The sequence below is a fragment of the Chlamydotis macqueenii genome, chromosome 1 (assembly GCF_036417535.1).
Source record: "Chlamydotis macqueenii isolate bChlMac1 chromosome 1, bChlMac1.mat, whole genome shotgun sequence".
Lineage (NCBI taxonomy): Eukaryota > Metazoa > Chordata > Aves > Otidiformes > Otididae > Chlamydotis > Chlamydotis macqueenii.
In genome coordinates this window covers 54,347,546-54,371,082 of record NC_141556.1, presented here as the reverse complement: position 1 = coordinate 54,371,082, position 23,537 = coordinate 54,347,546, and the positions used below count along the sequence as shown (strand labels likewise).

The following is a 23,537-nucleotide window of genomic DNA, read 5'->3' as shown; positions in this document are numbered from 1 at the left end:
TTTGTATAAAATAGGCTGGCAGAGCCAGGTTTAGAGTGTTTCTCTTCTTGTCCTTACTCATTTGAGAGAGAACTCTGCTGTTGGTGTACGTAATTTATTGACACTGTTTTTCTGTCTCCAGTAGTAAAATAGTAGGAGCCACAAGCTGCCAGGGTGCTCTGCCTGTTCTATACTGGCGTATTTTTAGAGAACGCGTGACCACAAAGTGTGTTTTCCTGGATCTATTCTGATTTGAGAACTTGAGACTTTAAAGAAATCTTGCTGAAACGGGGCCCTTAAACATTACTTTTGCTTCAAGGTGGTCTGCCTTTTGATGAAAGCCCGGGAATAGGAGGCAAAGCTGATAGGTTGCTGACCTTAGTTTGTTTGCAGAGTGCATTAATAAAGCTTGCTGTAGAAGATTTCTTAGTGGAATCCAACTATTATGCTGTTGCGCAGCATTTTATCATTTTGTACTCTTTAAAGAGTATTATCGTTAAAAACTCATTAGCAGGAGACCAGATTCTGGATGAGTTCCCCATCAGGAGCTCAGTTAACAACCTTTCTTCTCCAACCTGGCAGCCCTGTATCTGCTGGGGAATCTCAAAGTCAAGTTATTTCTGCTTTGTAAGTAGTCACCATGCTGTCCCTGGCATTATGGCTGACCTTTGCAGCTCTGTGTGCCATCTCCTGGCGTGGGATCTGCAACTGGACCTAGTACTTCTGTTGACATGTAACCTGGAAGGGAATCCTGCCCAGAGATTCACTGCTGTGTTGAATTTGCCATAAAAAAAAACCCCAATGACAACATATCAAAAAGAGGAGTAGGTAAAACTTTCATGTACAGGATGTGATTTGTAATTTCAGAGGTGCCCATTTCTTGGAGATGCTTTTAAGAATAGTTAAACTGGAAAAGATTAAACTAGAAGGAAGGTTTTTCTGCTTGGTGCTTGATTTAGTCCAGAAGGGATTGATTTAAAGGAATACCTATTGTCCTTACAGAATAAAAATCTAAAACTGACACTGGTTGATGAAAACCTTTGTGGAGTTTGTACTTTTGTTTTAGTTTTCTTATGTTGTATTTTTAAAAGGAATTTCTTTGTTAGAAACAAACACTCACTAGGCATTTACAGTATGTGATCCTCAACATAAGACGTAGCTTGAGATATGAAGGAGAAACTGCCAAGCTTGGGAAGCAAACATGAAGCAAATGCTTTAGACAAAGAATTAAGTTGTGTTGAAAGCATGACAAGTGAGAAACTGTGCTGACAGATGGGCTTAAAGGACTTGCAGAAGTCACCACCTGATCTTTAATATTTATGCAGTTTGACTTCAAACACACACACACGTTTGCTCATTCATATCCTCTTGACTTGTTTCTCTGTTTTGTTCTGTGAGTATATCAAAGGTTCACAAAGATAACAAACTTTGTATTATTGCTGTTTAAGGCTTTTTGGTGTCCCTGGATGACTTTTACATACTAGGCAGCGGCTTGATAATGTTGCAGACTACCAACAGTGTCTTCAACCAAACCCTCATTAAGCAAGTGGTGCCTGAATCCTTGTTCGCTTGGCAGAGGGTCCGCATTGCTAACATGATGGCAGATGGTGGCAAGACTTGGGCAGAAACCTTCTCAAAGTGCAACTCTGGTAAATACACTTTCCTATGAATCCTAGAAAAAAGGACATGTTCCCTCTTCCCCTTGTGCCCTTTTCCTTCCCCAGGCAGGACGTGTAACTCTCTCTTTGCTCCCATACCTAGGGACCTACAACAATCAGTACATGGTGCTGGACCTGAAGAAGGTCAAGCTGCAGAAGAGCCTTGATGATGGTGCACTGTACATTATTGAGCAGATCCCAACCCTTGTTGAGTATTCTGATCAAACAAATGTTCTCCGGAAAGGTAAGAGCTCCTGTAGTAGTTACTGGCTTAGGAAAGCCATCTCTTTGACAGCTGATGGAGAATTGTGCTTTGTTTGTACTTGGGGAGAGTTTGTTGGACACTAGTGCTGAGTTTCAAGTTAGAATGCTTTGTCTGAGCATCCGTCTGTTGCTAGGTCAATAATGTTGTATTAATTTCTCCTATATGCTGTGGCAGAAATGTGGTGAGCATCTGTGTTTCTTAAAACAGGGGAGGCAAAAATAGTCTTTACCTCTTTTCTTTCCTTTTTTTCCCCGATATTACTTTGCGTGTCTTCGAGACCCATGCTTCTATTTGAAGCAGCACTAAATAACTGTGATGCTGTGGACTACCTGAAGTGTTTGGTGAGTGGGTCACCCTACAAGGAGATGAGTTTTTAAATATGAGAGAAGTTCCCTGGTAGATTCAGCTCCTGAACTCTTCTGGAGCTCTGTTATGTGGCAAATATTTGCTGTTTAAAAGATTCCTTAATCCCCCAGCAAGACTAGCAACAAGTTGATGGAAAGCAAGCAAACAAAAATATAGGTGAAGCAAAACATCCACTGTCAGGTTTCATTTACAAGTGTTCTCTAGACACTTTATGTCGGCATCCAAAAGACTGAGCTCATTCCACAAATTTAAGTGGAATTAAATTAAATTAAAGTATTAAATTAAAGTGTGTGTGGTGCTTCGTGCTACCTCTTCTAATCACATGCTCAGGAGGTGAATTGATTCATTGCTGTTCATCATCAAAATGATTGGAAATGCATTTATGTTAGCACCTGGAGTTGTTTCCCTTTGGAGTTTTTCCTTGTGTCTGGCTCCTTGGAAACTTCTGTCTTACTCTAGGCATTGCCACAATGTCAACATGGCTTTAGGAGATGTTTCTTATTGATAATTTGGAAAAATCCCATGTCTCTTGTTTGTGCTTCTCTGGCTCCTTTGTCTGTTGAAGATACAAAAGTAGGCTATTGCACCTTATCTTCCCACCTTTGTGTGTACTTCAGATGACGAAATGTGTCAGGCTTCTCTGTGTTGTGGATTGTGGCGCAGACAAAAAAATACTAATGGAGACCTCTCTAGCTCTGGCACTTGAAGCAACGCAGCCATTTCACAGCACCGCTGCACCTGTGCAGAGAGGTCAGGCTTAGGGGTTTCCCTGAGTTCCTTTTCAGCAGTGACTTGAGAGCGCTGCTGCGTGGGATTCTCTGTAAGACTGAGCCCAACCCCTGAACTTGGGCAGACAGTGACTACTTATTCCCTCCTGGAGATCTGTGGCTGCTCTGCTCTGGAAGGTGGCAGCATGTGTTAGAAGTTACATATTACTTTACACTTACAGTATGGCTTTTCCCAGGTATCTAAGTGCACCCTGTGTGTTTCGGATAACTCCACAGTCAGTCTCTGGTTGCTTAAACGTTAGAAGGACAGCACTGCAGAAGTATTGCCTTAGAGACCTCAGCTGCTGTAAGCCAGCATTGCTCCTGTAAGCAGCAGATTTAGACTCCTCCACGCAGGACGCAAGACAAATCCGACTGAGCCCCCTTCTCTGTTCCCTGGTGCTCGGAGCAGCCCAGGTGGAGGAAGAGCAGTGCTGGCTTCAAGTGTTTGTAGAGTAGCCCTCCCTGGCACATTCCGTAATTGCCTTGCAGCTGGTCAGAGTGAGTTTGTACCAGCATTGGCTTTTTAAGTTTCTTTCAAGCATAAACCTAGAAACAACAGAGAATGAGAATTGAGTTCTCGGGTGAAAAAAGGCAAGTGTTGCTGTAGTAAGCCCTGTATCTGAGGAAGAAGGAAGCATTTTTTATAAGGGTTTGAAAATTGAAAGTTTTTTTAATTTTAAGGGCTTCCGTCAGCTTGTTTCGTAGGCCACTGCGGGTGAGTTCTAAAAACCAGGCATCTCTTATGTTGCCTTTTCCAGGCAAAGATGTCAAGGTGCTTTCTGTGTGTTGACAATGAAACCTCAGGAATCCTTTAGAGGAGGTGGGAGAGAGCAATACTGTCTCCAGTATAGGGATAGGGCATAGCAGTGGCTGCCGTTCACATTTCCTGATGATGAGCGAGTCATGCAGCCATTTCAGCAACAAAAGCATCACATTAGATCAGAACCTGGGATCTCAGTCTCTTCCACCATCTCTTCTCATGGCTCTGCCTCTCAGTATTGCTGATGTTAGTACATGGAGTGCTGCATTTACCAGTGTCTAGGTAGTAAATCTCTAAGCCAAATCCTGGTGTGTGTGATTGGAGTAGCAGCATTCCCTGCTGATAACCGGAAGGCCAGTGCTTTGGAGAGAAATTGCAAGTGTGCTGCTCTTGGGATATATACTCTCTGCCTAAACACTTCTTGGTGCCTGTCTTGTGAAAAAAAAAAAAAATTAAAAAAGAAATTTAAAAATTGTGCTATAGTTATCAATTTTTATTTCTTCCAGGACTTGCTGTACCCAGATCCTGGCTTGGATGGTCTTCTGGTTCTTTACAGCTTTTCTGTTTCCTAGACTAGTCTTGTTTCAGGCAGTTGTATGTTGCCTACCTAAAACTCTCTGGAGTTCTGGCTGGTAACCCTGCTCTTCAGAGTTAACAAAACTGCAGGGTTCACACTTGTGCTTGGAAGAGTTAGGGCAGGGCTCTGCTCTTCTTAACCCTCAAAGGCAGGTACTGGCAACTGTGCAGCTGTCCTCCCATCTGTCCTTAGCACTGAGAGCAACCACCACTTTCCAGCCACCGCTGCACCTCTGCGTTGCTAACCTGCCTCCCGTTCACCCCTGTGAGCTCTGTGGTCTGCGTGTGTGTCCGTCCTTCCGTCCCTGACATCTCAGCACAATGTGTTACTCTGCCTGGGTGAGATGGGAAGCCCGGGGAAAAAGGGAGTGACTGGGAAGTTTGGTGGACTTAAGTGATCTTGCGCTCCTCTGAGGTTGAGCAGGGAAACCGCTGTGGGAGGGCTGTGGTTGCTCTGCTTGTTCACCGCAGACTCCTGCAGGTCTGATCTCGGCTGTTGTGCAGGATGAGTCCTCAGGGTGGAAGTCTGGGGGCGGGTTGCCTGGGTACAGTCTCCAGTGGTGTTACGTTGGGAGTCAACCCTGGTCATGCCCGTGACTATTGCCTTATTTTCTTGTGTTCAGACCAGTTTGACGTGTTATTCCTCGACATGCTGTTAAGCCAATGCAGTATGGAAAATGGTTTAATTTTCTTTTTTGATATAAGCAAGAGCATTCAGCTTTTCTAAGTGATGAACAGATTGAGTTTTGTTTCTGGCAGGTTACTGGCCTTCATACAATATCCCTTTCCATAAAAAGATTTACAATCTCAGTGGATACGCAGCATACGTTGAGAAATATGGCATGGATTTCTCTTATGAGCTTGCTCCAAGAGCAAAAATCTTCCGTCGAGACCAGGGCAAGGTGACCAACCTGGAAAGCATGAAGTACATCATGAGATACAACAGTAAGACTTGTGTTTATGTACTGTGTTACTTTTATTTCTTGGATGATAGTAGGAAGCTGCAGCCTCACATACTGGTCAGTTATATTACTCTGGGTACGGAGTACACACAAAGCGAAAGGATAACACGAGGTTTCTGCTGAGGTAGGAAACCAGGCTAAAATTACTCTTAACAGAAACAAGACTGGGTTCCTTCAAGCCCCAAAGGGTTCTTGTTCTAGGTGTTTGACCTTTCTAGAGAGTTTCTGACACTCCAAGAGATTCTGTGGACTGCTGTTACCTAACACATCTACAACCTGTCAATCTCGAAAGCCTTAAATCCAAAACAAGAATTAGGTCAGGTCAGACCAGAGAAGTTAGTGGAAAACTTCCAGTCTTTTTTCCCCTGTTCAGGCAAATTATCCTTGGTAGGTGCTCTGCTCTGCTTTTCCCTGACAGGGTTCTCCTTAGTGGGATTAAACCCAGCATAATTAACTTCTGGCTGAGCCCATCTCTAAGTACAGATGGCTTTAGATGCTGTATTTTTATTTGCAATTACAGGGAGCACACTGATTACCAGCCTTGGGGTTTGGGAGGCCTCTCCCAGGGTGGGGTATCCCTGCTGTTTGGGCTGTGAGTAGCAGCATGCTCAGAGATGTTGAGGCTTGTTCGCCTTCCCCTCCGAGCTTGCAGCTACTACAACGGGTGTTGAAAGGCTTTACTCTTTGGCACTTATTTTAGTCCAGCACAGGAAAACAAAGGCTTTCACTGCTGCGCTTTTCATTCCCTTCCCCGACCCTTTCCTTGTCTCCTGACAAAGTTCCTGCAAACTTTCGTCATGTGGAGTTGCAGATGTTTGTTGGCAGCGGAAATAGCTGTATGGACTCAAATTAGGAGCCTGTCTACTTAATATCCTATCTTGAGCTCCGATGTGATAGATCTGTGTTTCTGCCGGCACGCTTACCCAGCTTTTAGTGGCTTGGGCATTTTGCATCAGCTTTTTGTGAGGGGACTAAATTGTTTTCTTTTCTTCTTTCCTCCCTTCTCCATCACACTTCTGCCCAGACTACCAGCGTGATCCTTATGCTGAACGCAATCCTTGCAACACCATTTGCTGCCGGGAAGACCTGAATCCTTCTTTTCCAGTGCCTGCAGGCTGCTATGACTCCAAGGTAAATTACTTCAGTTTCAGTATCTGCTGAATGTTTGCTGCAGCATTTTTCTGCTCCTATCAGACCTGTAGCAGGTTTCCCTGCACTGGTGCAGGCATGGCCAGTCCTGTCTGTTCCCTCTTTTCATGCTGTTCCAGTGCTTGGACAGATCCTGAGATGGTAATTCTGTGCAGTATCCTATCTCCTGTCCCTGGCACAGCAGCAGAGGGCAGAGGATACAGAGGAAAGTGTGCAAAATAATTATGTCCATGGGAACTCGTGGTGTTTAGGGGTTAAACCCCAAAGCCTTATGGGAGGAACCTAAGAGAAGGCTGAAATGAGTCTTCACATCACTTGGGGAAGGTGCCTGTTGCACAGCTTCAGCCTCCTGTTCACAGGGACTGTGTGGGTGGTCTCCAGAGCCCACAGGAATGTGTTGTCAGCCTTACTTTGGCTTTGCCTTTACAAAAGCCTGGCTCTCTAGTGACTCACCTTGCTCCAGGGCTCCACCTCTCTGTGAAACTGCTTTTAGCAAAGTTTGGTAAAGATCACTTGGCTTGCTGGGACCATGTGGGAAAATCCTGAGACCCACTGTCCTGCAGAAAGCAGCAGTTTTTCTAGGCAGCTTGTATGGCATTTTCAGCGTGAGGGGCAATACCCAAGTAAGCGGCTGCCCAGCCTTGGTGTTCTGGGAGGTCGTACGGTGCTTTATCCCGTGGGGAGCAGCCTGCTGCCTTTCTGGATTGTGAGTCTGGCTGCTGGGATGGGCCCTGCGGAGGCTGTTTTGGCGTTACCAGTGCTGTGTGTCCACTCAGCTTGCACAGGCCCAGACCAGCTGCCTGCTGTACTGGCCAGTAGGAGCTCTCGGAGCTGGTTATTACAAGATGAATCCAGAAAAACTGCTGTGTAGAGGTGTCTGGTAAGGGAAGTGCACGCTGGTTGTGATGCCTTTGTCAGCACAGTTGGGCAAGGGGAACTGGCTGGGCTGGGGATGGACAGGGGACTGAAGGGAGTCATTGAGAGAAATAGCCCAGAGCAGAAGCAAAACCTGGCAGTGAAGCTAATGCTGGCCTGTTGTAAATACTAAAGGTAATGTAAAGGTAAAGTGTCTCTGAGTTTGGGAAGACGGAGCAGGCTGGGGACCCCTTGGGAGGAAATGAAGGAACAGGGCAGGGTCTGGGCAGCAGCATTAACTCTGTGCTAGCTTTGCCCTTTCTGAAATTACCCTGTCAGTGCCCAGGGGGACAGCCCAAGTGCTTAACACAAAGCAGAGCTTAGGGCTGGCCATCTGGGCTGCCTGCTCCAGCTCCAGCTCTTTTGGAGGTACCCCGACCCAGGAAGGGTTGTCCTGAGGGCAGATGTGCTGCCTCTCTCGCCCTGGGTAGCGCAAGGGCTAGAGGGCAGCTGGGCTGGTGCTTGGCTGCTGCCCGTCAGCGCTGGCTGTTCTGTGGCTGAAGGTGCCTCTGTGCAGGGGAGGAAGGCTGCCTGCTCAGTGTGCGCTTCCCCTTGCTCACTTTCTTTACTTTATTGTTATCAAATCTCCCGGAGCTGTTCCTGCTCTGTGGGACGAGTGCCTCTCAAACACCACGCAACCCTTTTTATCCTGAAACTCTTGTCGTTTTTTACAGGTGTCAGATTTCCGCCTGGCTTCAGCGTTCACAGCCACTGCAATCAATGGCCCCCCAGTACAGGGCGGTCTCCCTGTCTTCACCTGGCGACGGTTTAACCACACGCGACACCAGGGCCTGCCAGAATCATACAACTTCCATTTCGTCACCATGCGGCCGATCCTGTAAAACCAGTATCAATATTCCCAAATGGATTTTTTTTTAATGGTGGTTTTCATTCCTATGTGTAATAAATTGACTTGGATGTCCACGTCCCTGTGCCTTACCCTGTCCTGCCTGTTCCCTGTCCTAGGCAATTTGTACCGCCATTGACCGCCTCAGCGCAGCCCAATGCCTGTTCCATTCTTCTGAGCCATTTGGGTGGTCCTTCCTCTGACTAGGATTGATGGGAAGCAAGGCCTGGCACTGCTTTCCGGTGAGCTGAGCCATCATCACAGCTGTTCCCACAGCAGGAGTGAGCTGACACCTGATCAGTGAGAGCGATCTATCTTTAGTAGCGACGGTGGGACCTGCCTCCAGGGCTGGGCCAAGCCAGGTGGCTGCTTTGGGCCCAGTAGCCTTATCTCAGCGCTGGCTTCAGGTCTGCCTTTTGTCTTTGCAGCGCATCTTGAAGGCGCTGCTCATTGCTTCTCACCCAGGAATGGTGCTAGCGGAGAGAGTCAAAGCTGTGTTCTCCATGGCAGATCAGTCTGCCTCTTGTCTCCAAAACTTTTCAATGGTGTCTGCAACATTTCCTTTATCTCACCAAAGCAGCATTACAGTGCTCAGGCTGTGAAAGGTAGGGAGGGGATGTGCCTGGTGATTTTGGAAACACACTTCACACTCTCCCCTCTGCCCTAGGTTGCAGCGTAAGAACTGTGTGTGTCTGTGCAATGGCTCTCTAGCTGATCAGCCCGTGCAGTTGTTCAGTGACCTCTTTGCCTGTTCCCTCAGCTGTGGAACGTGACAGCGAGACGGCTGTAAGGGCCAGGGCTGTACCTGTTACTCCTGGTCACTTGTGTTTACACTGAGGAGTCACTGGGCTGTTTTGTGCTAGATGTTATACATGTAATTAAATAAAACAAAACAAACAGCTCTTTGCTCATGGCCCTGATGGTCCAAGCTAAACACTGCACAGCACTGCCCTGTAATAGGAAGGTGGAGAATGAGCAGTGCGAGGTTTTGATCAAGGCCTTGGAGTTCAGCTCATATGATGGGGAAGGGAGTGAGTTACTGCAGCATGGGTGAGGTTCCACCCTAAATATTTGGCTTGCACAGTAGTGCTGTTTTCTGCCAAGGACACCAGAAGTTACAGCAAAGCTTTTGCTGAGGATGAAAAATCCACGCAGGGACTGAAGTGATTGATTTGCTGTCGCAGGAGGAGGAAATGTGAGAGGCTGAAGAGAGCATCTCTGCCACGTGCAGGGGTAGGAGAGCGCTGTGTAAAATGGCTGACTGCTGATGTACTTGCCACAGAGCTGCTTTTTGCTTTGCAATACAGCTCTTAGCAAATCACTCAGCTGTTGTACCCAGACAGCCACAGCCACAGCCTAAGTGTACGCACTGGTGCATGTGCCAGTCCCAGCTGTGCCTGTGCTAGAGGAGGACGAGAGTGATGTTTGCTTGGTGGCTCCTGGGAACAGAAAGCGATGGCAGTGCTGCACAGGTGCTTTCTGGCAGAGTGGTCCCTAGGTCCCTTTCTGGCATTCCTAGTCCCAGAGTTTTGAACACAGCACGCCCTCCCTTTAGTCCTATCCCGAGGTTCTCTGTCAGTGAAGGTGTCTTGCTTGCCCACAGCTGGGACTGCAGCCACCTCAGCCCCTGTGTGAGCCCGTGCCCCTGTGTGGCTCATCCTTGCCCCAAGCTCTGTGTGCACAGACCATCTCCGTGTAACGTTTTACAACCCCCAGCCGCTCCTCCCTGCCCTTTTCCAGCTGTGCTGAATGAAGAGCAGTGGGGCACCTGGGACTTGTGATGTCCTGCTGAGCCTGAACAGAAGTGCTCCACCAAACAGCCCTACCTCAGTTTTGGGCCCTGGCAGCTCTAAGTGTGAGGAAACGACCTGTCCCTGTGTCACTCGTCTTGCTTTGTTTGGTTGGAGCCTGTGCAGGCCTGGCTGCTGTTCCTGCTGGCTCGTCATCAAGGGTGGCTCACCCTCTGCCTGGTTTGTCAGTTTTTTGAGCTCTGATTGCAACTTCAGCTTTACAGGGCAACAATCTTGATGCTTTTTTTGGCTAAGCACCAAATATGAACCAAGCATTTTTTTTTTATGTAGCCCTCGGGTGTTTGCTGCTGATCACTGCCTTTAGGGACATTTTAAACTCTTGTGCTGGAGACTGGCAGCTACAGAGCCACTGCCACAGCCTGAATTGAACTGGACAGGCTGTAACAGGCATTAAGGTGCACACTTAAAGGAAGGAATGGTGCTGGGTCATGAAGGGCGGTACAGGGATCTGAGCTGACAGCAAGCAGAGAACCAAGACAGCTGCTTGCTGAGACCGGAAGCACAGAGTGGCTGGAGGACGCTGTTTGCTACTTGACTGCCACTCCTAGGCAACACAGCAGGTTCTATTTACTGCCGTTTCACCCCATCTTATATAAAAATACTAATGGAAAAGTATTGTTTAAAAGTTGGTCCCTAGGGATGAGGAAATTGGCAACTGGTTACTGTGCTGGACAGTGTTCTTGGCGCTGGGCACAGCTGGATGCCCCCCCCCCCGCAGGGACTGGAGGCAGGCAGCAGCTGTGGCAGTGGGAGCTGGGCCCTTCTCCCACCGTGAGCCTCCTGCCCTCAGGGCAGAGCTGCTTTGTGCTCAGACCCAGAGTTGTGGGTAAAACAGAGCGTTCTTTTCTAGGAGTAAATGTTTACACCACTGGGTCCTGTCTGGGTAAAACCGCACAGCACGCGCCAGGGAGTAACCAGCTTTATTTGTCAGACTCCTGGTGCTGGGGCAGATTATTTACCTTTTTAAAAAGTTTTCTGATGTTACACAGTAGGAGCAGCAGCAGTCTACAGTTGTGCACTTTGCTGTATTTACTTTTCTGCTCTGAGGCTGTAGCACTTCTATCCAGCCGTGCCCCACTTTGTACAGCAAAGCTACCCTGCAGCAAAAGAGCCTGAGTGCTCTGGGTGTTCACTTTGCTGTACACTGCGCTTACCACAGTGCTTCAGCTGTGCGGTTACACTCTATTTTGTGATAAAACTAATAGTCTAAACTGTGCAGTACATATACTTCTTCTAAATATGCAGTTTGAAAAACTGTGGTGGTGTTCAGGCATCACTTCACAGGAGTCCATCATCTTTTGGACAGTGACTTGAACCAAGTTGTAGGAAGGGGCAGGAAACTAATTATTACACCTGGCTTCCACCCCAAAAAGCAACAGGGTGGAGGGGCAAGACTTTCTTGATCCCTGTACTAAAACACCCTTTTTATTACCCCAGATTTCATTACCCTTGACTGATGTGATTAGCTCTGTGCACAACAGCTTGTCCCCCTGGCTTGAGAAGCACAGCCAGTTGGGCTCAAGGCTCTAATGCTTAAGGATGCTGTGAAAAACTGAAGTCTGTACTTCGGACAAAGCCTGCTAAAGGAATGACCATTTCTTCAGAGGTCAAACCCGGCCTCTTCTAGGGAGAGGAAAGTAGCACCAGGCATCTGCTTTCTATTCCTGTCCCCCTCCTCTGGGGCAGCTTTAGGGTTCAAGTTACTAGATTCTGCCTCTCCAAGATACACAGCCCCTTGCTTTGAGAAGTGCCTGGAAGGTGACTTTCCAGAAGTTACAGCGTTGCTCTTGGTTTTTTGCTTCTGGGAGAGCAGCATCATGCAGTTGACTTTCTGGGAATGACCTAGAGGCCAACCATCGCTGCTCCATGTTACTGGAGGAAGGCAGCAACACGTCTGAAGAGGAAGAGCACACACTGGGCTGTTCTTGAAAAGAGTTGTCTCCTGAGATGTCTGGAACTAAGCACAGATGACTCAAAATGTTAAAAACCCAGTAGTTTATTTCAAAGTATAAATTTCAGGCTTGTCAGACAAAACCCCACTACAGTTAACACAGACACACACTAATCTACAGTACATACAAAAATGGGGAGAGTTTGCAACTGCCCAGTTTAAACTGGACATTAAGTGAGTCCTACTTTTTTTTTTTTTTTTCGTATTTACAAGTCCAGCTGCAAAACAAGACAAGAAATCAGATTCTGAGTTTCCTAACAAAGGATTTTGCACGTTTGACTCCCAACAGCCAATAAATTACTAAAGCTGAACAGGACTCCCCAAACAGCTACTACCCAGTTATCTTATTTACAGCTAGACCCCATTAAATTAAGACAGCACTTCAAATATATATATATATATATATATGTATGTGTGTGTGTGTGTGTGTGTGTGTGTATATATATATATATATATATATAAAAAAGAAAAAAAGAATGCTCAGCCTGAGTAATGACAATGAGAAACAAAGATGTATTTTAATAGGTACTTAGAAGGGGTGAAAAGGAAAATTCATTCATTTGCTTTCTCTTAGCTATATTTATTTTTTTTCCTTTCTCGTCCCAGAAGGTGTTTGGAAGAGAACATAGATTTTAGTGGCAGGGCTGGCTCAGCATCATTTGAACTCCTCCCTCCAGTGTTTTCATACAATGCCCACCCCTACCCAAACCAACAAATTAAAAAAATATATATTTAATATAGCAAGCTTCTATTTTAAAAATATGGATAGATATTTTTGACTAAATGAAAATACTCAAGAGTTTATAGGAAGGCAGAATCACAGCTTGATTTTTGTACAGTGTATGCAATACTCTAATACTGGGGAACGGCTGTCTGGGGAGCAGGAACAGATCTGACCTGTGCCTACATAAAATACAGATTCTGATTTACTGGACATTTAAGACAAACAGCATAAAGGAAGGGCTGAAGTGACTATTTTTGTTACAATGCAAAATGGTGCTCAGATCCTACTGGGCCCAGTCGTGCTCCCACTGAAGGCACGAGGGGTTTTGGCGTTGTTTTCGAAAGGAAGCAGGGCAGGACCCCTTCTTTTTACAGGGAAGACACCACAGGCATTTCCAGCCTTGTGCTAAAAACCTTGGCATGGGTGAGCATCTCTGTGCTCATGCTCAGTGATCCAACACAGCCAATGGGAGCACAAAAAATTTGATGGAGCAAAGTTTGAGACCATCTGCTACTCCTAGGGAGACTGGTCACGGCATGGAAATAAACACAGGCTGAGGGGAACCTGCCGCTGCGCCCTCACATTTTCTGAAGCTGCTACTTCAGTTTGCCCCCTTTCTAGGGCTTAGTTATTTGTGTCCAATAAAGCTTTTTTAGACATACACTGAAATAAAAGGAGGCCAGTGAAGCTGTAACTGGGAGGAATACAGCAGAAAGAAATGGGATTTTGCCATCAGCACTTCACAGCAGGGCTCCTCTCCTCTCCAACTGGAAACTGAACTCAAATTACTTTCAACCTGGACATCCAGATGCCTTTGTATCACGGAGAGAAAACAAACCAAACCTAAAACAAACCGGGAAGTAAACGATGGGAAACACAGATGTAGAATCGGTGCTGTGTTTGCTAAAACATGAGGAACTAGATCCAAGGCGGTACTGCTGAAATGTCATGTACCAGTAGCAACAGGAAAATGCTACGTTGGGAACAACTTTATACCAGGCTACTGAAAATAAGATGGAAAAACTTGCATGAAGTGCAGAGAAGAAACTAAAACAACCCTTCCACTTAAAAGTCATACAGAGATTTTTAGCTTGTTTAAAAAGTGGATTATTGAAGCCTCCAGCAACTAACGCTTTTATGAAGAGTCCAGTCTAGAAGCACAGTGTTAACAGACCTGTACTGAATGTTCCCAGATATTTTGGGATACAGTTCATTAAATGAAATAAATGATTTCTGAGTGTTTGTTGCTAGCAGAAATTTAGTTTCTCAATAGTTTTATTGTTTCTGGGACATAAAGGATAATAAAATAACTAGCCACCTCACAAGGCAGGGAAAAGTGCCACAAATTAAAGAGGTAAGCAATACTCCTGTTTGTCTGCATAAGGGGTGAACTGTAGAGATCTGCTCCACCACGAAAATGATTTCATGGAAATGGTATGGTTCTCTCTTTGCGTGTCAGTGATTTAAGGATTTAAGCTACCCTTTAAGGTCTCCAGACTGAGCTAGGCATTTGGAAGTCAAGTGATGCTTTATCAGAATCTTTGCCACCTCTACTTGTTTGAGATCCTGCAATTGCAGCTTGAGATCCTGCAACTGGACCTTTAACAGCTCTGCTGGGATGAAACAAAAGAGAAGTCAGCTTTCACCCCACAGCAATGGCTTTGGTCAAATGGTAGCTGACTTATTTAATCTGTTCACAAAAAAAATCAACTGCACTCTGCCATACAGAGCAGAAATGGATCTATTAAGCCAGAAGCCAGTGTTTACAATCAGTTCAGTCGAGAACTACATCTTTCTTTAGTAAATAAAGATGAGTCTTCTTTCTCTGAAGATGCAGCCCACAAAACCTCCAAACACAATACCAGACCATCCCTAACAACACCTCCATTGGAGGAAAGAAAACAATTCCAACACAGGTCTCTCACAACCCCGCCTATCTCAAGCAAGACAAAGCTAAGAACAGTCGTAACCTATAGAAAAGCTCATGTATAGTTTGGGCTGGAATCACAATTAAATAAGCAGCGTAAGTTCTAGGTTGTATTCTAATGTTTATTTTAACTTTCAAACTATAAAACCTCATTGTAGTGATATGGCCAAGGGCCCTTTGGTACCACCTCAAAGACAAAAAAAATTACCCAAGGAGGATGTGACAGCCACCAACTGGAATGAACTGCTCTAACCTCTACTACAGAACTGGCTTGATAAGCAGACTAAATGCATGATGAAGTAATTATTCCTTGAAATAGGCAGACAAAACATTTCACGAAACATATAAAAATTCAAGGCATTATTGATTATTGGCACCAGTAATACAGGGACAACTGTTGCTCAACGGAAAGGTTACACATCGGTCATATACGAGATTCAGTGTGAACCTTCTCTTGAAATATGTGGATTTGGACAGAATTTTTGCTTGCCCAAATCAATAAAACTGCTGTACTTTAAATGCAAGTTTCCACATAGAAAATATTTGTTACTCACCTGACAGAAGTGACAATCCCAGTTACATGACAGAGTGCAGTAAGATAGTATAGACAGACGTCTACAGTGCAGTTTCTTTCACTGACAAAAGTTCTCAAAGGGAACACAACTGGAGAATTCATAATCTCATAGCGTATTTCACCAGCCACGTTCTGGGATTTAATTCTTCCTGCCCCTTTTCAACCTGGCTTTACATTTAGAAGCGTTAGTTTTAAGAAAGAGAGCCTTGAAATGAAGACATGTACAGCTTTGCTACATGGTGAAGTGGATTGAAAACAACCCAAAAAACTCCTTCTCTTCTAAATCCACTGTTTGGTTCTGCTGGGCAGGAATGAGACTGCTGTCCTTCTTCTGAGAAGTGCCAAAATAAAAACCTGACATACACTTTCTTGTCCAGGTGCATTACAATTTGGTTCTGCAAAAAGCAAGTTTAACGTGTCAGTGACAGTGGGGCAGATGCACCATTTTCTTTTCAGAAGCATCATGAAAGCATCTATTAACATTTGCAATTGCTCACAAGCTTTGGGTCAGTGTCTCAAATTCTTCCTAAACTGCTTTGGGTGTGTTAGCTTTCTGCAGAGGCAGGCAGGTGACTGAGATAGAGAAGAGGACTGGGAAGCCAACTTCTTATCTTTTTGTACTAACTGAATATCCAAACTGAGTGCAAACAGCTAGAAGCTTTCACGGTGCCACACCACAGAGGTTTCTTCTTTGGCTGAACTGCAGCATACAGCTTTCCCAAAAGAACAGAGAAAGGCTCTGGTGGAAAATACTGTCTGTATACTCTTAATATTCTTGACAGGACAAAAAAAACTACTCAAGAATTACAGTGAAGAAACGGTTGAATGATACTGCAGATAAAAATGAATCCAGCATCAGCAGATATTACACTTCCTGGTCTTTACAGAAATAATAACTACTGCAGGCCGGGGAAACGAGAAGCAGTAACGAAAGGCTGGAAGGGTAAAGGGAAAAATAACTCCAAGCAAATAAAAGAACACCACAAGGTATCTGGCTACATTTATTTCTGAAATTATTCTTTAAGGCACAAAATAAATCTAAAAAAATAGGGAAGGATGTATGAGAGGAGGGGCAGAGAAATTATCTGAGCTAGAAAGGTGTGAATGCAGTCTCTACAATCCAGTTTCAGATCTGACCTGGGAATGCTCCCAGTGTGAGTTGGGGAGGATGGTGAAAGTAGAGGAGAGGTAGGAGGTAGTGGAGTGATTATTATTTTTTTTCTTCCCCCCACCCACCACCTCCAAATTTACACACATATTGGTTCCCTGGCCAGACTCGAGTTCCCTTCCCTCCCCTCAGAGGGCTCATTACAGTTTGTAAATGAAGACCAGACCACTCAATCTTCCAGTACAGAAGTTCTTGAATCACCCTTCATATCACAGCCTGCTCACAGAGTGGTGGGGGGCAAAAGGCAGATGTGTTCTTGCCCTCATGTTAGTGCCTTGATAGGTATTACAGATCTGTGTACTTGGCTTCAGACAAACTGTAATTTATTATTTTGTTCCCACTCTGAAGCAGAATCCCAGGCATCCAGGGTGCCCTCGGGTAGGTAGGTAACTAGGTGGAACAGCTGTCATGGAAGAGAAAATGAAATTTTCAAATGGCCCATGACTTGAGCTATTCAGAAAAAACAAGCTCTCTTGCTGCAGGTGAGACTTTATTTTTCTTTTGGTTCTGAATGCATGTAGTGTATCACACAACTGTCTAAAATAATCCTGCAGAGAGTGGATTTAAAAGTGAATTTCATGCATGGGATAAACTCCCCAAAACTGGGGTAATTCTTGGTAGCAGGACAGGTTTAAAGCCTCCAAAGATCTCTAGTTTAACTGCTCTGGGAAGAGATCACATCTGTGGACTGGGGGTCACAGAAGGGTCCAAAACGTCCATAAATGTCCTTAGCGCGGACCGCAAAGTAGTATTTGCTGCCAGACACAAACTGTGTAAGAGTGCACGCCATAGGTAGCGGGAGGGCCTTCACTTCCCCAATCTTCTTCCACTGGGATGGCACAGTGGCACTCGGGTCCTCATGGTAGGCGTAGAGATGGTAACTGTCCACAGCAGCGCAGCTCCGGTCCACTTCCATGACGCTCCATGACAACACAATACCATTCTGGCTCTGTACCCGTGCCAGTTTCAGCTGTGGCTTTTGAGGCAGAGAAGTGTTGGCAGCTTCAGGGGGCAAACGTGGTGGCTGTGGTGCCTCTGGGAGTGGGGCAGGATGTACAGGGCGTGGTGGCTCCTAAGAAACGCAAGAGCAATAAGGAAAGGTCAGAGTCTACAGTAGTGGAAAGAGGCTTCAATTCATCATTCTCCAGGCAAATGGAAGCAAATGATGCTGCAGTCACCCAGCCATCACAACTCTAAGTCCTGTGTGCAGAGGCAAGAGAGTAGCAGCAAAGGTTGAGAAGGGGTGGGACCAAGTTCTTACTGCTCGCATATAAATCTCTAGCTGTACAGATGATTACTGGCACAGTTATTTCCTTATATCCTCTTTGCTTCCCATCCACGAGGGGATGGACTGAACACTGCACCCTTTACCAAGACTTAGCAGGCAGGTTCACAAAGACTTGGAGCTAATCTACATCTGAGCTGCTGTTCCCACGCTACCCAAAACACCCCAGGCAGTGGATTAAGCCGACAACTCATCATCTTTTTAAGAGGCAGTTTTTCAGTCACAAAAGGAAAAATGGGTAATGGTATCACACAGATTGTATCACCCTTAAATTGACAACAAAAACTCTGTCTCAGTTTCCAGAAAATTTTGAAATGAGGGCACAAATGTGGCTTTCCACTGATTTTTTTTTTTTCAATTCCACAGAAACAGTCCTAGGTCTCTCATTTCTGTTAGTTAAGATGACTTCAGGAATGCAGTTGCAATGAGTATGAAATTTTGTTATTCTTCAAGCCTTTCATGTTGGAATCTGGGGTAGTTTCTGTCACCATAAGTGTTCTGTGTGATACTGGCTTGATTTATTCTCATTATTTACCACTGAAGAGTGCATGAAGTTGACTGGTGTCTAGACTGAAAGAATGGTGAGCCACTTTGTTGGTAACACACTTACCATTTCAGGACATCACAAGCGATCTGACTGCCCAACAGTGAGTAAGTATGCAGGCAATGCATTTGGTTCAGTCTCAACAACAAAACCATATGAAATGAGTCGGAGTAAATTCTCAAATACTTATGAAAAGGGGGTTTGAGGTGATGCAGAAGTAACCACCCCCAACAGTGATAAAACCCTCTGAAATTTGTGAGTTGTCAACCTTGAGGATCTCTTGTGTGTACCTTCTTCTCCTACCTCAGTTTTGCAAAAAGCTGTTCTGAGAAACTGCTCATCCAATTCATAGCCAAACCATGACTAAACTTTTTAGTGGCAGTTTGTCTGTACTCTTGACTCCGCAAGTCACCTGCAGATAATGCATATGTTGTTTTTCAATATGTACTACTAGCGATCTGGACAGCTCTGGGGTAAGCTAAGAGACTGCAGAGCTTTTACCATTCTTGGCAGAAGTTGCTGTAAGTAAGAAGGTGGCGCCATGCATGTGAACTGGCTGCAAAGTGTCTACAAGGCATTTCACACTAAGAACCTATCTGAAAGACATTAAGGCAGAGACGAGCCTGCAAATCGCATTAAGTAATTTCAAGATGACTACTCACAGCATGCACTTGCGGTGGTCGATGATGCACTGTAAGCTGAGGTGCTCCAGATCCAAGAGTCAGTCCGTTGTTCACAACATAGGCAGTTGTTTGAGGCATTCGTACTGTCATACCTATGAGAAGCACAGGGAATGCTTTGAGTATTCAGTACTCAATTGGCTGAACAGAACACTGGAAGAACAACTCCTTGGTTCAGTTGGATGACACAAAATTTCAAACTGACACACTCTCCTCAAACTGCCATCAGACTGATGAAGTACTGCATAAGAACAAAACCACTTCCCATCCCCTGAAGCTGTAAAAGTGAAAGAGAGCAAGTACTCATGTCTGCAGAGGGAGCAGAACGATGTTTTAAAAATTTGTAGCATGAAAGAAATTAGTGGGGAGGGGAAGCACAGGAGATGCTGCACCAGAATGATATTCACTCAGTATTCAAATACCAGAAGGTTGTGCTGTGGATGGCACCAAAACCAAAAAAGGTAAGTCATTGTCCAAGAAGCTTGTCCTCCCTCACAGAATGGACACCACAACGGATGTTACACACAGGTGTTACCCTTTCATTCATTCCCACAGCAAACTGACTGGCTGGAATAAACTAGTTAACTTTATAGCCTTACAGATAATATCCAGAACTCTTCCAAACTACCAAGTCTTCATTCATTTCATACTACATCTCACTCTCTTAAGTAAAAATTTTGTCTACTTACTGTTGCAACATGGATGTTCTGTGAGCTCAAAGCTTTTTCTCATTGTTATGGGTAGCCTAGGGTGTTCCTCAATCTCTGTCTAGACATACAAGATTTGGGGCAATCTCTACCACCCTCTGGTTCCACACTTGTGGAATGGCAATTTCTTCTCTATATAAACAGTCATCAAGCTATGATCATAGGTGATGAGTGTCAGAAGTCTACGTGATCTTTGAGTCTGAGGCAGGGAGCTCAGAGCGCTAAATCTTAATGCTTTTATAATAAACTGCTGAAGTCTAGGTAGGTGCTTCACATCTTCTTCCTACTGGCACATCTGTTTAAGAAAATAATGAAGCTGTGCAAACTCCTGTAGGATAAACAGTCACCTGAACTGGCTATTTCTCATCTATGAGAATCCAATCAGATACGCTATTTTAGCATGACGGTGATTCTACCTCAGAAAATTACAATAAGCTGAAGAAAGATGGACAGAAATGCCTTAATAAGATATAACATATAAACTTAGTGTTATTTCTAGGTAGGCATGCCACTTGGTTGAAGCAGAAGTACAAAACTACAATTTGCAAAATACTTTGGATGAGTTCTCACAATTAATCTTTCAGAGAAAGTGCAGAGATCTTACTCCTGAAGCATCTACTACTGACACTAAAAACTGTTAAAATGATAACATAAATACACATCAATAGCAGCGTTTCTGAAAGCTGTACAAAGACGATGAAAACTGGTGAATGGACTAAAAGATGAAAACTCATGACAGCTAAAAGGGATCAAGAAACATAACTGCTTTTTTTTTGTTAACAATATGTGAAACCTTGCTACCCAGTATGCAAATATGAAGCCTTGAAATAATCTGTATTCTAACTAAACTGGTCTTTTCTCTATTCAGGCTAACCATCTGGTTTCTTCATCCTCGGGTACAGGGAATACACTATACTATGGAGGAACTGTCCTTTTCTTACGTCTTACGTGGCTTGTCAGACAACAGTACTGTATAATACACAGACATACTTTTCAAGCAGAGTAACGGAACTGCCTCTAACAGAATCAGAGAAAAGTCCAGGTTTGAAGTGACCTCTGGAGATGATCTGGCCCAACCTTCTCTTGAAAGAATGCTCTTACACCAGATTGTTCAGGGTCTAGTCAAGCTGAATCTTAATCATTTTGGTGGAAACTTGCCTTGATTTATGTTAATTTGTAAGCAGACAACTGAAGGATAAGTATTCACTGTATCACTGGGCCATCAGACCAGAAACATATTACACAGCGATCTGTCGTTGGATGACCTTGGCCAAAAAAATATATGAATTCCCCACCTCATTCAGTTCTCCTAGAAAAGGTCTTAAACCAGTGTATTACCTTTTACATTCTTCAACAACACATTAATTACCTTGGATGTCTAACACTAAAAGGCACTCTGTAGATATTAATACCAGTGATACGCCTTTAGTCATAACTACTGCTCTAAGAAGTGGCAGCTTCTGACAAAAACATGCCTTTTATATTTTGGTACAAAAGAAGAAAATACTATTAAAAATAATTAGCATAAATGAATGTACAGTTAAGTGCTCAAAACACCTTCCAAAACAACAGGTAGGTCACACACATCTAACTTGTAGCTAAGGGTAATGATGAAGAAAACTAAATGTGGGCTGAAGTTACCTTCCCTTTTGCCAGCAGGACTGCAAGATGCATACGTGCCCCTCAAAAGATACTGCTGGTCAGAAGAATCTGAACTCAAACGCATATGGCACAAGAGTGTAAGGAGTTTAAGAAATACGAAGAAGTATTCGCAATCTCCTCACACCCTGACATTTCATAGAAATAGCTCAAGAATTGTCTGATCAACTTCTGCTTAGCTAGCACAGCTGATGTTTCACAGCCTATGGCAATGCAGCTGAATCCAGTCATAAGACATAATTAAATTGTTACAAAAATACATAGATATTCTCCTTTCCAAAAACTACTGTTTCAGAACAATGAATCAATTATTTCTGCACAAACCTAAACAGGAACAGTCTTACACAGCTCAAGCATGCAGTGTTTCGAGTCTGGCTCATACAGATGGTGTCTAAGAAATCATTACCTGGATGTCACAAAAGTAGGCTCATAGGCAGTGCGCTGGAATGGGGAAATTTATGTTTAACACAATGTGTTAAAATAACCGTAGTGTAGAAATTGTGGGGAGCTAAAGAAAGGAAGTTAAGATGCACCACTTAGTAAGAAAATACAGGCTATCATTTAACTTTAAGGTTATTTTTGACACCTACTACTCATTTCAGAAAATGAGTTTACTGCAAATGAATTTACTGCTATGGGAAGATACCAGCTACGTCTGCAAAGTCAAGATTAACAATCTCTGATGTCTTGTGCCCAGCAAATTGTCTTATTTTCTCTACGCCTGGACAAATTAAGTTTCTCACCAAATGTATCAGAAATTGATGCATGTTTGAGTTTCCTTGACTGAAGATGTCAACAAGTTCAAGAATTACATTAAGATGCCTGATATAAATGTAACTTTTAGATAGGAAACCGAACACAATTTACTAAATACTTACATGTGTTAATCTTACTCCATAATAACAAAATGGTCTCTAACTATCTCTCTACAAAACAGTGGTAGTTGTCACATTACCTTTGGCTACCTTGTAAAGTATTTGGCATGTCATCCAGAGATGCTTAATTAACAGTTAGTGCTTGAGATTACTTAAATCCAGTTTTTCCTCATTCACATAGCTGCAGGGGGAACGATTTCTTACTAGCCTGAGATTTTTCTCAATTCTGTATGCTGGAAAAAACCCTAATCTCTATAATTAGGAGTAGTATTGAAAAAAAAAAACAAACAAACAAACAAAAAAAAAGGCGGGGGTGGGCGGAACAAACAACAAGGAACAAATCTAAAACAAAAAAACCAAACGCCACATCCATCAGGAAGATTATATGAAGCTATGTCATGCTAAAAAGTGCACGGAAAAAAGCATCTCTTACCTCCAGCCTGCGGGGTGACCGGCCTTAAACCTGGGCTTGGCATGACAGCTCCTCTCACGGGATTCTGAGCTGGTGGTGCAGGAAGAGTGGTATAGACCACGTGATGGTTAGCAAGGGCTCTTGTTATAGGAAGTTTTGCAGCAGGTTGAGTTGCTGGGCGATGAGTTACATTCACTGTTGTCGGAGCTGGAAAAAGACAGAGAGATCACAATCTAGACTGGAATTCCATGACATTATGCTGATATGCCTGTTCCAGAGTACATATCTCCTTTGGAAAACTGACTCATCTGAGCCACGCAAAACAAAAACTGTCTCTGTGAAATTCTGCTTTTGATATTACAAGAAAAGAGAATATAGTCTAAACAAACTGTAACTTTCACCTGAAATAATGATGCCTACATACATACATTCCAAACAGAAAAGATGAACATAATACCTTCCCCCAAAAAGGAAAAGAAAAAGGTCCTGAATGGAAGCACAGCTGTGTAGAATATAAAACCCACCACAAAAGAGTCAGTAGAACAGATCAGTCATAATTCCAACCAATCTTCAAAAATAATCTGCAGAATAAGAGTAAAATAAAGGAAAAAAAAAAGAGGATCTATTTTCTTCAGAAAGAAAGAAAAATAAAATCACACTACAGACAAAATACCATTTAACTAGGGATGGAATTTCAATGCCAGCCTTGCCATTCACTCTGCCAAAAGGATTAATTGCCACGTGCAGGTGCACAGAGCTAGGAGTGATGTTGCTAATGTTTTTTTCCCCATTACTTAAATAATGCAACTGCTACAGCTTTCTTCTCCTTCACTTTTACGAACAGTATATCTAGTAATTTCCATGACCATCCTTAGCAGAACTTCTTCCTCTCCATGGAATTAATTTGATTCTGAATTCTTTCCACACCAACTGGATGATCTTTCCCTTTCACTTAATCAGTTTAAAAAAAAAA

The 23,537-nt window shown here is 44.0% G+C and overlaps 2 protein-coding genes across 3 annotated transcripts in view; one reads left to right on the top strand and one right to left on the bottom strand.

Annotated features, from left to right (window-relative positions):
- PLBD1 (phospholipase B domain containing 1) overlaps positions 1-8,339 on the top strand; it is a 43,696-nt gene extending 35,357 nt beyond the window's left edge. Inside the window, exons 7-11 of the mRNA XM_086740102.1 lie at positions 1,428-1,628; positions 1,741-1,881; positions 5,134-5,319; positions 6,361-6,467; positions 8,075-8,339. Coding sequence (XP_086596228.1) covers positions 1,428-1,628; positions 1,741-1,881; positions 5,134-5,319; positions 6,361-6,467; positions 8,075-8,242 — 803 coding nt within the window. The 3' untranslated portion in view covers positions 8,243-8,339. The remainder of the gene's footprint in view (positions 1-1,427; positions 1,629-1,740; positions 1,882-5,133; positions 5,320-6,360; positions 6,468-8,074) is intronic.
- Positions 8,340-16,222: 7,883 nt separating this feature from the next.
- ATF7IP (activating transcription factor 7 interacting protein) overlaps positions 16,223-23,537 on the bottom strand; it is a 110,987-nt gene continuing 103,672 nt past the window's right edge. For both annotated transcript variants that reach the window (XM_086751611.1, XM_086751622.1), the window contains exons 15-17: positions 22,586-22,771; positions 18,894-19,006; positions 16,223-17,474 (exon numbers count right to left, since the gene is read on the bottom strand). In XM_086751611.1, coding sequence (XP_086607737.1) covers positions 17,058-17,474; positions 18,894-19,006; positions 22,586-22,771 — 716 coding nt within the window. In that variant the 3' untranslated portion in view covers positions 16,223-17,057. The remainder of the gene's footprint in view (positions 17,475-18,893; positions 19,007-22,585; positions 22,772-23,537) is intronic.